General features: G+C 42.1%; 1 protein-coding gene and 1 long non-coding RNA gene across 5 annotated transcripts in view; one reads left to right on the top strand and one right to left on the bottom strand.

Annotated features, from left to right (window-relative positions):
• CNTN4 (contactin 4) overlaps positions 1–14,987 on the bottom strand; it is a 669,413-nt gene that overhangs the window by 27,477 nt on the left and 626,949 nt on the right. For both annotated transcript variants that reach the window (XM_045024546.1, XM_045024545.1), the window contains 2 exons: positions 5,993–6,168; positions 1,607–1,727 (listed from right to left, as the gene is read on the bottom strand). In XM_045024546.1, the coding sequence (XP_044880481.1) occupies positions 1,607–1,727; positions 5,993–6,168 (297 nt within the window). The remainder of the gene's footprint in view (positions 1–1,606; positions 1,728–5,992; positions 6,169–14,987) is intronic.
• LOC123374498 overlaps positions 1–14,987 on the top strand; it is a 71,119-nt gene that overhangs the window by 4,593 nt on the left and 51,539 nt on the right. For 2 of the 3 annotated variants that reach the window (XR_006581126.1, XR_006581124.1), the window contains exon 2: positions 4,074–4,164. This is a non-coding gene — a long non-coding RNA (uncharacterized LOC123374498). Of the gene's footprint in view, positions 1–2,387; positions 2,713–4,073; positions 4,165–14,987 lie in introns of those variants that run through there. The other variant, XR_006581127.1, reaches the window with a different exon arrangement.

Genomic DNA, 14,987 nt, shown 5'->3' with positions numbered 1-14,987 from the left:
AGTCATGAGGAGAAAACATGAATGTTACAGTCATTCCTCCCATAGGTGTAGCTTTTCTCAACTATTTTGCTAATTAAATAAAGAGAAATTCAGAGTTTAGGAACAAAAGACCTAAATCATTCATTGTGTTCACTGGGCTTTTTAGAATATGTTTTCTTCTAAGAATGGCATTGACAAATTCCTAGCAGAATTTAATGTTATTTCCTATAAAATGAAGTATGCAATATCACTTACAAACTTCACATACTACTAATTTAAATACTTCGTAGTTTAATTTATTGACATTTAAGTGCCGATCTGAGCATCATCCTCATTAAATGGAGTATACATTCAGAACATCAACAATGTCTTTTATCCTACAAGGGAAGGAGTGACAAACAATGATTGTCTTCTTAATGGACAATAATAATTTCCTCTCTGCTAGACTCTGACGGTTTGCCTGTGGTTAAAGAACTTCAGCATTCACCTCCTAAAGTAGTAAACATATTTAAACTCATAAAATAGGATGCTGATTTCAGGAATTCCCATCTATACACAGGGGTACATTTGTGATGGTAGGTTTCTGGCCTAATCTTTTATGTTTTACTATTACAAAACTGCCACGGCTCTTTTCACCTCTATGTCAACAGTTCGATCCTGACTACTGTTGGTAGTGAAAATTATTACCTCAGGATGGCTGTTCATGAGATGAGGGGTACAGGATTTAGCCCTTGCTACATAGTTTTCTCTTTTCCCTTTTGGAGTGAAATGAAAGTTTGAGGAATGCATTGGGTAGACAGCAATAAAAACTGAAGTCTTCCATTGGCAGATAAGAATGCAAGCTTCTCCTCACACTGCCCAATATGTACCTGCCTTTACCTTGACCCAGAGGGACATCTTAAGCGGGGTCAGAGTCCAATTTGATCTCAATTCCCATCCCATTCATAACTGCTTTGCTGAGGCAACCTAACAAATGCAACTAGAGCAAGTTGCAGGTCTGGGTTTTGGGACAGTGTCCATTCCTCTGAGGTACTGAGCATCCTCAACTTCTGCTGCAATTGGTAGGAACTGAGATTTCTCAGCACCTGGCATGAGCAGAATGGGCATGTTTAGGGACTGGTTTGGTTGAAACTAACAATTATTTTTTCCGACACAGCAACTACACACTGAATACAGACTATATTCATGCTAGTGACCCAGAATGGAGATTTAATACATTCAAATTAAAGGCCACATTCACAGATCATCTAAGCACACTAAGGATTTAATCTCAAAGTTAACCATGATGGTGGTTTTACTAGATCATGATTAATCTGGAGAAGCAATGCAGTATTGACAGCAACAAATTTATTGAATTAATATTACAGTATTTCAGTTGCAGAAGTAACAATATACAATCTTGTTTCTGCAAGTTATGAAAGTTTTGTGATGGATATATAAACACACATACAAGGATTTCTGTGTGCAGTGTTTGGAAAATATACTGTGTGGTATCTTGGAGCTTATTTCTTACAATAACGATAAGGTGTTGGGATTTTAATGAATTTCTCTGAGACCATGTATTGTATTACCAAGAACAGCAGATAGTGCAAAAAGTAGTTTTACAACAGCAACAAAATTCAAATACCTCTTACAATCAGGTCTGCAGTAGCCGATAGCTTGTCCACAGTTGTTTGCACCATGCAGACGTATTTCCCAGCATGCTTCAGCTGGATGCTTCTGATCATCAAATCACCAGCTGAATCCTGCTGATAAAGTAGGGAAAAGTGGTTACAATTACTTTTTAATGAGCTCTAAACATCATTACCACATGAAGGACACTGTGACTAATGGATTTATTTTACACCGGCTGATGAAAACATTAGTAATGGAAGCTGGGTGGCCTATTATAAATATGTGAACCTGCCTTGAAGATAAGAGCAGTAGCATTTCTAAAATTATAGTTTCTACAAGGGATGGGGGAGTCGGGTTTGGGTCAGTTAGACAGTTTACCATTAAAATGATGTGACAAAACGTATGTGACGCAGGTTCTGTATGATTCCTTATTTATCTCTCTCCAGCCGTCCAATTTATAGACTTAATTGGTATTCAGATATCTATGTTCTGCCTACAGTCATTTCATAGGTGAAAACCAGCCTAAATTATGAGGCATCTGCAATAGTTTGACAGCCTTGTCTTACAGCCAGCATTTTGATTGCCCACAATTCACATATTAAAGATCATGAGAACACCACTCTCTAAGGAAATCTTGCTTCACCTGGAGTGGAACAACACTAATGCATGTCTGATTAACAGTTGAATAGAACTAATTATGTTTATAGGTGTATATGTATCTCAGTATTTCTATACTCTTCACCAGACACAATTCTTTCAGTGTAAGATTGTGATTACGGCATCTTCAGTGAAGAATATTAATAAAGTTTGCAATTTTAGTTTTGTAGCCCTATCAAGTGCAATCACTAGAAACAGCTGTCTCTGTCGCTGTGTACCCTAGAGTGCAGATCTTTGAGTGATATGATGCATCTTCAAATTAATTTTGTTCGCCCCCACCCTCAAAATGATAACAAAAGGCTCATAAATTGCATTTGCTTTTCCCTGCAGCACTAAATTTCACACCTGACAAATGTAAATGGAGACCATCACTCTGTATAAAGTCTAGAAAAGGCTCTAACTTTGTGAAATGTCCATGAAAGTCACATGCGAAAACCTTTTTCTCTCCCTCCACTACTTCTAGTGAGTACATAGTTGGTTTCTTCCATCTTTTCTGCTAGCTACATTGAATGCAAGCAGACAAGGGAAAAAAATGAAATATTTTTTTCTGTTGCAGCTAGGTTAGAGATTAAACCCTCAACAGACCTGTACAAAATGGAGTGGGTACAACTAGATGAAATCGGAAATGTGAAAAATAGCATAGAATTTCCAAACGAAAGCAAACTTTCCATCCATGCTCTGAGTATGTGACAGCTAATGCTTTTGTTTGACACATTGTTTTTTTTAAGCACGCATCATATTTTATCTTTTCTACCACAGTTGGGGATGTAAGCATGTAATATGATAAGATACATGGACTTTGTCTGTGTATGAAATACTGCACTGTACCTTCACCCAACCCAGTTCTCAAACTTTTTATTTAAATGAAACACAAGTGAACCTAAACCTTATATTTTCAGTGAACTGCAAGGGATTTTAGTCCTGTGGGCCCAAGTGACCTCAAAAGAAGTCACACATAACAACTCAACCTGTGGTCTACCCCTTTGAAAATTTAAAGAGTGAAAACTTTTCATCTGTGTTATCAATTTTTTTCAATCAGAATAATAACATCCAAAAGTTTGGTTGGTTGTGGGGAGAGACTCATGGATCTGTTATTCCTATTTTCAACCTCCATTATAATGACTTAATCCAGAGCTGTCCCTTGCATATGGCCAATTGGGGTGACTGCTCCAGGCCTCATGCTTTGGGGAACCCTGTGGGCCGGTGTAATTGGCCATTGCGGTCAGTCCCGGAAGTGATGGTTCAGTCCCGAAAGTGACGAATTCGTCACTTCTGCCTCGGGCCCCGCACTTCCCTAGAGACGGCCCTGACTTAATCACACACATTTTATAGCATCCAATGTGTAAGACTCCCAGAGATGGTTGGTATTACAAAAGAGTGTGAAAATTAAAAACAATTACAGGTGAAAACACATTAAACCAGCGAGTGTATTATTCATATTTCAAACTACTGACAATAGTGCCTTGGATTGCCTCAAGTGACTGTTAAGAACTTAGATGTTAAGGTGCATTGGATGACTCCGGGGCTCTTTTCACCTCTAGGTCAACAGTTCGATCCTGACTACTGTTGGTAGTGAAAGTTATTACCTCAGGATGGCTGTTCATGAGTCCATCTGTAATGAGATCTCATTCTTATTGGATGTGGTTTCACATTACTAAATCCCCTTTCAAATGAGATACCTATGTCAATAATCTCAGTAGAGAGGCCAAGTACTAATGTGATTAATGAAATAGACTCTATTCCTGATTTGCTCCCTTGTCTTCTTTTCAAAGGCATCTCTAGGACTTTGTACTGAAGTAGTATGGCATTTTTCTTTCCTACAGGCCCCATGAGGAAACCTGCTTGTGAACACTGCAGGAACATCAAAAGCACCATGAGATTGTCATCTTCATACAGAGGACCTTGATTGCAAAGGTATATTTAAGGCCTTAGACTTCGAGAAATGACTGCAACTTAGTGGCTTTGACAATTGGTATATTCACTACAGCTGGGATCTTCAAAAGGGCCCATCCATAAACAGCACTCAACTTCCACTGAATTTCTGTGAGATTTGGATGCATTAATTCCTTTAGGTTCCTTTGAAAATACCAACCTACATCTATTAAGTCAAATCTCAAACATACTGTCACAGACAAGGTACCATGCAGAAAGATTGGCTGCCTCATGGTGCTCTTCCTGCTGCCATGCAGTGAATCCTTGAAGAGAAAAGACAATATGACCCATTAATACTATAAAAATGGCCAAATCTTGATCCCATACAACTAAATTAAAAAATTCCCATTGATTTCAATGGGACCAGGAATGGGCCCAACATCTTTTGTTTTAAAAACAAAAGAAAACGATAAGGTTGAGGCATGGAGGTATTTTCAGTGAGTTTAATCGCCACAAAGGGTACTAGATTCACAGCCATGGAGACCTCTACTGACAGACAGAAGAGGTTTGGCACAGGTAGCAGTCGGGCAAACTTCCCCACACTGTCACACCAATTTACCATGCCTCATTCAGCAGATGGGAGAGGGTGGTTCATGCCTCATGCCCATCTAGCTCGTAGACTCTCCTTGGAGGCTGCTAGCAAAAGTGTTAATTAGTGCTGAATTTGGCAGTTGTTTTCTGATGTGCTCCAAACAACTCTAGAAGAACGTGGACACATTTCACACAGGCTGCTAGGCAGTGATCAGACAGTAACAACTTTGGGAGCTGCTGCATTTGAACTAGTGACCTAGAGGTGAAAGGTGTGGGGTCGCTAGTTAAGTGAATTTGAAATGAAATAATGTAACTCACAAGGCAGAGGGAATTTTTATGGATGCTTTCCTAATTCCATAGTCTATTCTGTAATGAGCGATTTTACATTTTGAATGTGACCAAAATGGTTACAACCCTTGTCGAACCTGCTCTTTTACTCCATATAGTATTTTCATGGGCCCCATCTTTCCAACCTATGAGTAGCATATTCTTTGGTCATTGAAAATATTTGCATTATCTGGTGCCACAGTTTAGATTTCAGATAAACAAAAAAGTATTAAGTGGCGTTAATACCAGCCAGCCACATCACAGACAGAAAAATCAGATGGTAAAACATTGAAAGAAAACCTGATCCCAGAGGCAACACTGTCCATAATACTATGCAGATTATGTAGTTTGCGGGGGGGGGGGGGATACTTATTTTGAAGATGTAAAGTGAGTACACATTGATTTATGAGGGCATAGAAACATGCTGACAAAATGACAAAGACTAATCAAACAGGTTACAGAGCTCCAGAAAAGCACGTTCCCCAAATTCCTTCCATTTTTTATGTGAATACAGAATTTTACAATTACATTCAATTTATATTTGGCTGCTTCAGCAAGGAGGAGAACATTACGGAATTTATCCACCCTGGGGCAGATTAAGAAATCTGTTCTACGCAAAGGGAATTGCCAATGTATTGTAGGTCTCTTTAGCATTAGTGGGATTTATTGGCATAAAATATGTTCCCCACGAATCCACAGAAAAATAGACCTTGAGAAATCTCATTCATATTGGGCTATATGAATTACTACAAAACTAGGATACAGTACCTATTTAATGCTTTGCTTAGTAGTCAGTAAAACACAAGATAAAGTTCTCACTATTAGCAGGGATATACTTTCTCTTTCTCTTTAAATCTGGTTCTGGGTAGACAGTCCTTTTCTCAGTTATCTGCAGTCATTACTGTGTCTCAATATAACATGTGAATGGCTTTTGGGGGTTGTTAATACTTACCCCTCCAACTCTTTCAAAGTGATCCCCGTCTTTCTCAAAGTCTATCAGGTGTCCATTAAATGACCAAGTAAACATAATATCTAGCGAGTGATCATGAGATACCTGGCAAGGCAGGACAATACTTTCTCCAACAGTGACGTCCGTGCTGGAAGGTGGCACCACTACCCGTGTTGGATCTGTAAATAACAAACAGAGAACACACAAGAGAAGAATGAATCCCTTCTCCTTTAGAAATACATAGATTTCAAGAATTGATTACAACACTAGGTGTCTTGTTGCAACCTCTTTACTGGTGGGTGAACTTTTAAAAGGTTAAGAGGTTCAATTAAGACAAGAACTTAAGAGTTAGGAGGATGCTTAAAGGAACATTTGAACTATTAAGTTTGTAAAACTGGGCAGGGAATTTTGTAAAAACAGGCCCTTGAGTCCTCTGTTTTCAGCTGAGTTGAAAATACCACCTGCAAATCTTTCAGCCTGGAAGTGTAAGGAGAGGTGTATGAAAATAAAAAGGTAATGGCCAGATGTAGAGAGGGGGTGGGGAGAAGGGAAATCAAATTTGAAAGGTTTGGTTCCAATGTAGGGAAGGGGCCAAAGATTAGAGAATATTTCATCAGAACCTGTCTATCCTCCCCTTGTCAGTTTATCACCCTCTTTTTATCTGGGAATACATGCTGCAAGGTTTATCAGCCAATGTATTGGTTCACTAGTGTTATCAAAAAATGTTGTGGGTATTCTGCAAACTGAGCACTACCTCGATACCATTCCTTCATGGACTAATGTGCACTTCTTATCTGAATCATACAGAATGCTAAAGCAGCAGCAATCAAAGTGAAGCAAGAACATACTAAAATCAAACTAAAGACAGTCAGAACCTCCCTTATCCGCAGGAGCGGCTCCAGGCCCCAGCTCGCCAAGCGTGTGCTTGGGGCGGCATGCCATGGGGACAGGGCTGCCCAGAGGATTCCGGGGGCCTGGGGTCTTCGGCGGCGGGGGGCCCTTCCGGGACCCGCCGCCGAAGTGCCCTGAAGACCCGCGGAGGGGCCCCCCCCGCCGCCGAATTACCGCCAAAGCGGGACCCGCCGCCGAAGTGCAGCCCGGTCTTTGGCGGTAATTCGGCGGCGGGGGGCCCCCCCTGCGGGTCTTCGGGGCACTTCGGTGGCGGGTCCCGGGACGGAAGGGCCCCCCGCCGCCGAATTACCACTGAAGACCGAGCTGAACTTCAGCGGCAGGTCCCGCTTCGGCGGTAATTCGCCGGCGGGGGGTCCTTCCGCCCCGGAGCGCAAGGACCCCCCACCGGCGAAGACCGGGAGCGGAAGAAGCTCCTGGGCCCAGCCCCGCAAGAGTTTTCTGGGTCCCCCGGAGCGAGTGAAGGACCCCGCTCCAGGGGCCCCGAAAAACTCTCGTGGGGGCCCCTGTGGGGCCCGGGGCCTGGGGCAAATTGCCCCCCCGGGCGACCCTGCATGGGGGGCACTCTGCCGGTCGCCGGGAAGGCGGCAGCCAGGGCTCCGGTGGACCTCCCGCAGGCGTACCTGCCGAGGATCCGCTGGTCCCTCGGTTCGGTGGAGCCGCGGGACCAGCGGACCCTCCACAGGCACGCCTGTGGGAGGTCCACCGGACCCGCGGGACCGGTGACCGGCAGAGCGCCCCCCTGCGGCATGCTGCCGTGCTTGGGGCGGCGAAATGTCTAGAGCCGCCCCTGCTTATCAGTGGCTCTTATCGCAAACTGTGTTTGTTTGGTACACCTGTTTACCATCTTCCCAATTCTGATGCTCTTAAGTCCGTTCCTTTTGGGTGAAATTCTGTTTTGAAGAGGGCCCACACGAGGCCTATGCACCACATTCCTCTTAAATGGGAGATTTTAAGTGATGCGTAAGCCTTATGCTGGCTCCCTGCACAAGGATGAATTTTACCATTATTAAAATTTCTAAGCTTATATTGTAGCTCTCAACAGATACTTTCTCTCAACCACCTCTCTCCTCCCCCACCCACCCCTTGATTTACATGCCTTTGAAGCCAAAAGAATTATTTCATTTCTAAAATAGCAGTGACCCTTCCTCCCAAACAGCTCTTTATGAAGAATTTCTCATTCTGTCTTGAAATATCAGATATTTCAATACTTAGACAGCAGGATCCTAGTGACATTCCCAGAGATACCACAAAGCAAATATTCCACCATATACCTGACTGACGAAGACTAAATTCACTAATGTAATGATATTAAGGAGTATTTCTCATGATGGCATTGACACAAACGTTATGCATAAACACTGCTGAACATTTTACAGCTTGTTAAAAGACAAGGCCAGGGGACAAGGCCCTAAATGTACAAAAGGAGTTATGCACCTGTCTGTTTTAGGCATCCAAGTCCCAGTTTTGGGGACCACTGGGATGCACAAAACTTCCACTGAAACCCTGTAGGTGCCTAAACTCACTTGGCACCTAAATTTTTGCTTCTGTCTCTGAGCATGCACACTGCTGCCTTACTGTGGGCGTCTGGGTGCTCATCTCCTGCCTATGCCCCAAAGTGATTCACAAGCTGGGGAAGATAGGCATCTGGCCACCTAACTCACCTGAGGAGCCCAATTTGGCAGGGTTTAAGAGCACAGTAGCTTGGCAGATTGCTGAGATAACTGGGTTGGCCTCCCACAGTAGGCTGATAAAATTATCGTGCAGGTATCTCCTACATGATGTATCTAATCCAAAGGTAAATGTTTAAAATCTGAGCATTTAGGGCTTGATTCAAACTCCACTGAAGTCAAGAGAAAGAGTCCCACTGACTTTGTTAGGGTTTGGATCATGCTTTCAAACCATATGGACTTTAGAATGAAGCTGAACTGTTGTTGGTTCACTAACTACATAAATACAAGGAATAGAAGATTTGGGTAATACAGATTTCCATAATGTATAGCAGGAAAATTAGCAGAACAGGTAAGGAAATACAGTATGGCAGGGCCGGCTCCAGGCACCAGCGAAGGAAGCAGGTGCTTGGGGCGGCCAATGGAAAGGAGCGGCACGTCCGGGTCTTCAGCGGCAATTTGGCAGCGGGTCCCTCAGTCTTTGAGCTGCTGCCGAAGTGCTGCCGATCAGCTTTATCTTTTGTTTTTTTCGCTTCGCCGCTTGCGGTGACAAAAAATCTGGAGCCGGCCCTGCAGTATTGTACCTCCCAACTCAGGTACAGTATTACCATAAGTAGGCCTACAACATCTGTACTGACTATTGTGTTTCATTATAAATGTTATATTTTAGCTAGAGGTTCAGAGTCTAAAAGATTGAGTACATTGGTTTCCACCCCCAAACCCCTGGAATAGATTAAGACACACTTGATTAAGACAAGCTACTCTTAAACCAGTCCAGCATGTTATCCTAGGGTTTGTACCAGTGAGGGTTTCACTGGTGTTGCTACACTCATGCAAAATTCCCTGTGGGCCTGATCCTGTGAAGTAAAGTTAATGGAAATTGAGGGCACTTAGCATTTCAAAGGAAATCTTAATTTACCATTTCTGTCCACTCATTCCCCGAATAATTTCAAAGAATAATAATAAAAAAACTCACCTATCAAAGGCTTTAGATGTCCTAACACATCATTAATGCTACCATAAAATCCTAGCAGGATTACAGTAATCATTTGGACAGGAACTCCCTCATCCCTCTCCAAAAACCCTATAAAATGTTTAAGTGTGTGATCCTGAGAAGAAATGAGTCTCTCCTACATGTTTATGAGCAGAGTTGGGCAAATTTTTTTGCACTAACCATTTTCCTTAGTTTAAAAAATACTGATTTGGTGACACCAAAATATTTCTTGAATTTATGTTGATTTAGCTGAATTTTTTTTTATTTTGGAAAAAAGTCAATAAAATTTTCCAGATATGTTGAAATGGCCAGTTTCTACATTTTCAAGATAAAATGTTTAGATTTTTTAGTTCAGATTTTTTTTCCAAATTTCCAGTAATTTTATTTAAAAAGAATCAAAAGGTTTAAAATGCTCAAAATCAAAATAAAATGTTTTTTTTTCCAAAACAAAATTTTTCAGTGGATCTGAAATGATTTTTTTTTTACTTTTTGGAATTGCTAACAAACTGAAAAATCCCTCCCTCCCCCACAGCTTTTGTCCTGATCACCTTCAGCTTCCACTAGAGTCCTATAATTTATCTTGCAGGATTGTGCCCTAAACAAATATTAGTGGCTAGTTTTTGCTGAGTCTAGTCTGTACTTCCCTGTGACATCCTGCAAAAATGTAAGAGGTCATCAGTACAAAAGGGAAGGGAAGGGCATGGACTGGTTGCTGAAACACACACACAGACACAGAGACACACACCACACACACACACACGCTTTCAGAGATGCTAAGCATAATCCCCGAGGAAATTGATAGGAGTTACAGGTGCCCTTGCCTCAGGTTCCTAATCCCTTAGTGTTGAGAAGCACAGTGATGTTATATTTTAACATACTGTTTTTCACTGAACGGCTGATACAGCCTGATGACAAATGACACCTGAGTGGAATACAGGCAAGACTTTGATCCTAGTCATATTTAGCATGAATGTGAGCCCAATCACTCTGGGGAGAATGCTTACCAATCTGTTTTCAAGGACTGGAAAAGTAAGGAAAAGTTCTATTTAATAGTTCTAGCTGCAGCAGCAAATGAAAAGTGTTATGCACAAGCCAGTTGAGGACAGTCAAGTGGACGGACCTTGGCAATATGAGGCCAAATGGTAATCAAAGTTATTTGATTTGCATTGTTAAAATCCATAGTTTGAAGCACCATAGTTTGAAGAGAGTGCTTCAATGACACCAAACTTGTTCTGGTTCGCCTCCATATTTCAAAGTTAGCTACAAAAAGAATCTTTATGAGCGAGTCAAAATTTGCCAGGAAATAACTATTTATTATTCATTCTCTATTGCTCTTAGTTACTATGCAAGAAAGACGAACGAACCATTCACCTATATACTACAGCAGAGCTGGGTTTGTTCTTCCACCATGATGTTCTCCTAAATACAGATTATTTTCCTCAGCTATCTTTGTTAAGTAACCTTTACACAGAGGAAGACTTCCAAGGGCAGCTAATTGTTTTTAAAAAATGGTCAAACAAAGGGTTTTTTTATTTGCGACTCAAGTGAACATTTGGTTTTGGAAGCCCTCTTGTGCACTTTGGCTTCAAAAATAAGAGCAATCAAAATTGTTTAACGGGAGTTCTGAGAAAGTTCAGCTAGCATTACTGCCTGGACACTATTGGAAATACAGCCGCATATTAAATTGAAAAAGGTAATGTTCCGTTCCTCTAGAGGTTTTTATCTTCTTCAAACACCAAATGGGTAAAAAAAGAAAATCCACTTTCCAGTTTTGAAAAGGAACTAACGACAGATTAAGAAAATGAGCAATTGAGTGAAATAGCATGTTTTGTATGCATATATGTAAGCGTATAATGTAGATTAATATACGTACGGCCAAATGCAGCCCTGGCGTACAATGAAAGAGTTCAATTCCCATTGCCAAGGGATGGCTTTCAACCATAATTAATAGAAAGGCTTTCCTAGATAAGTATTGAGAGGACAGGCAGTAAATGATGAGATTTACAGTTTGATCTGACTCATTGCTACAAACACTGTCGATGAGTAGTTAACACTCTTGCCTGTAGGTGTCACTGAAAGCTCAGTAGAATAAGAAAGCTGCCCTCAAGTCAGCAATTTTCAGGACCAAAGGTTTAGTGCTTATCATGTAAAGGAAACTTCATTTTCTTATTTTACATACAATTTTTCTTTGCATGCCAACAATATCTGACAGATCATGTACTGGCTGAGTTTCCAGTGTGTTTTGATTAAAGCTTAGGTCATTTGAGAAGAGAATATGCTTACAGGGCCAGATCCTCAGCTACTGTAAATCAGCATTATTCCTTTGATTTCAGTGCTGCTATGCCAATTAACACCAGCTAAGGATCTGGCCCATAATACATACAAAAGAACGCTCAGAGAGAATTCAAGCTTTCCTGACTTATCTTTTGATCTGCATTGTTTCTCTTTATTTTACTGTTGATGGCAGGCTACCAGAATCTGCTGTATTTCTGATTAGTTTAGTTTAGTTTGCTTATGTTGCACTATATTTTTAGCAAGAGTATTTCTGTTAACCTTCAAAGTGAGAAGATGTGGGTAGCATTTGTCATCAATGTGGGTAGCATTTGCCTGCTGTAACTGTTGGTTTTGTCACTTGCATTCTACCAGAAGAAAATCTTCTCTGGCTGTTTGCACTATTTGGTTTTCATGTCTCATTTCGGGAAGTTGCAACACATTTTATAGTTACAAACCGCCTAGCTGTATGTATCACCGATACTGTCTGAGGGGAACAAATTATCCAATTTGAAAAGAAACCAGCTTGCCCTGATTTTTTTTTATTGATTCTGTGTCCATTAGGAGGGATTGTTTGTTTAGAATAAACAGCTCCGCATTGCCATATTTGCTTGTTGTAGATCACGCAGTGCTGTGTTGTGTCATGTTGATCTAGAGTACATGACACAGTGGGACACAATCTGCTGTGGGACACAATAAGCAACATAAATAAATCAGAGGCAGACAGTCAGAGACAGATGCATTTTTTTAAAGTCGGTGCCCGATGTGAAAGTGTCAGCTTCTGAATGAAACGAGTGAGCAAAAACAGAGTAATGAACGACACCACAGTGGATAATAGTTTATCCCTAGTGACCAAAAAGACTTCAAATGAATTGGTGATTTCTAACTAGAGCTAGGCTGGTTTGCTGGTCCCCTGCATTGCACCGCCACACAGGATCCCATTTCAAGTGTGTTCATTTCCAACCTGGCAATGTTGTGTGCTCAGGGACGGGAATGCTATAATGTTAATAATTGCAGTGCCTTTCATTCAAAGACATCAAAGTATGTAGCAAACAAAGGATGAAGCCTCCTAAGTCCTGAATGAGGTGGGGGGGGGGGAAGAGTATTTTAAACCCCAGAAGGCTGAATACTGTTTACAACATGCTCAGGACTTGAGACGAACAAAAGGAGTTGTGATTCAGTGGGAGCTGAGCATCTCAAATGATTGGTCCCAAAGAGACATAAGGCCAATGTTTTCATATGTGGGTCTCTAAAGTTAGGGATCGAAATATGTATTTAGTCATCTAAACAAGTGACCTGATTTTCAAAGGTACTGGGCTGAAAAAGGCAAGCCTTGTGATATAGACACTGGACTGGGACCCGTGAGCTGGAGGTTCAGTTCCTGGCTTTGTTACAACACCTTGGACAAATCAGTTTCTCTGTGCCTCAATTCCACATCTGTAAAATGGGGATAATAGCACTTTCCCTTCCCCCACCCTTGTCTATTTAGATTATAAACTCTTCAGAGTGGGGACTCTCTCCTCTGTATGTGGGGTGCATTGTACAAATGTCCCCCATCTTGATTGGAGTCCCTATGCACTACTATAGTACAAATAAAAATCACCATAACAATGGGCACCTACCATTTCCATTAATTTAGCACCTCTGAGCACCAGACAGCTTATTTAGGTGCCTAAATACATATGTAAGTGCTTGGCTTCAAGTCCCTATGTTTACATTTTTTGCCAAACTGACTCTCTCAGGGTTATACCAGTCACTGGAAGTGCTCAACAGAAAAACAACCCAGGAGCCTTGGCCCCCCGTCCTATATTGTAATCACTAGATCAGGGGTTCTCAAGCTTCATTGTACTACGACCCCCTTTGGAGAACAAAAATTACTACACAACCCCAGGAGGGGGGACTGAAGCCTGAGCCCACCCGAGCCCCACTGTCCTGGGCGGGGGTGGGCAAAGCCGAAGCCCAACAGCTTAACCCCAAGGAAGGGGGCCTGTAACCTGAGCCCCGCCACCCAGGACTGAAGCCCTCGGGCTTTGCCCTGGGAGGTGAGGCTTGGGCTTCAGCACTAGATGCTGGGGCTCAGGCTTCGGCTTCAGCCCCGGGCCCCAGTAAGTCTAAGCCAGCCCTGGCAACCCCATTAAAACAGGATCACCTGACCCACAGTTTGAGAACCGCTGCACTAGCTCTCATGCTCTGATCATAAAGCCCCATTGGACTGATGTAAAGAATGGCATGGACAGGGTTCATAAGGCACCTGGTCTCGCTCTGCTCTCCACTATTATTAACATCTCCAGAAGATTAGCATTATGCTTCTCACTGTATAAGCATATTGGAAGACACAGACCCAGATCCCCAAAGAGCTTCATAGAGTCAGAGTTTAAGACCAGAAAGGACCACGAGATCATCTAGCCTGACCTTCTGCATATCACATGCCATCAACACCACCCAGCATCCACACGCTAAACACACCACTCAAACTTACATCGAAGTACTATAGCCTTCAGAAGACTAGACTATTATCACAGAATGTAGGGCCAGAAAGGACCTTGACAGGTCATCAAGTTCAGCCTCCTGCACTGAGGCAGGACCAAGTATACCTAGACCATCCCTGACAGGTGTTTGTCTAAGCTGTTCTTTAAAACCGGCAGTGTGGGGGATTCCACAGCTTTCCCTGGAAGCCTATTGCTGTGCTTAATTACCCGTATAGTTAGACAGCTTGTATTTTGCCTCTGAACACTCTTCAGTTTATACATGTTTCTTAGAGTGGACTGGACACTGTACTCCAGCTGAGACCTCACCAGTGCCAAACAGAGAGGGACGGTTACTGCCCATGTTTTACATACATAAGAATAGAAGCTAGCTCATGGAGGGAGAACAAACCTGGTCTGGCTCTTTACCTGGAAGATAGAAAGTGAGTCTTTGCTCAGGTAACTCATGGAGTTTTCTTCAAGCTCCTGGGTACCATTTGGTACCCACATATTAGCAACTGACTTGGAGGCAATGCCTGAGTTAGAGAGCCTGAGTAGCTCTAGCAAAGAATGGCCGAAGTGGCTGCTGGAGAAAGCAATGAAGAGGATTTTATTCTGAGTTGGAAGGGAGAGTGCTGTATAGGCCAAGGCCATTTCAGCACACAATGTGCTGACTTCCTATACCATGT

Source organism: Mauremys mutica, chromosome 7 (genome assembly GCF_020497125.1).
Source record: "Mauremys mutica isolate MM-2020 ecotype Southern chromosome 7, ASM2049712v1, whole genome shotgun sequence".
Lineage (NCBI taxonomy): Eukaryota > Metazoa > Chordata > Testudines > Geoemydidae > Mauremys > Mauremys mutica.
Note: the sequence above shows the minus strand (reverse complement) of the source record. Positions and strands in the feature narration are given on the sequence as shown.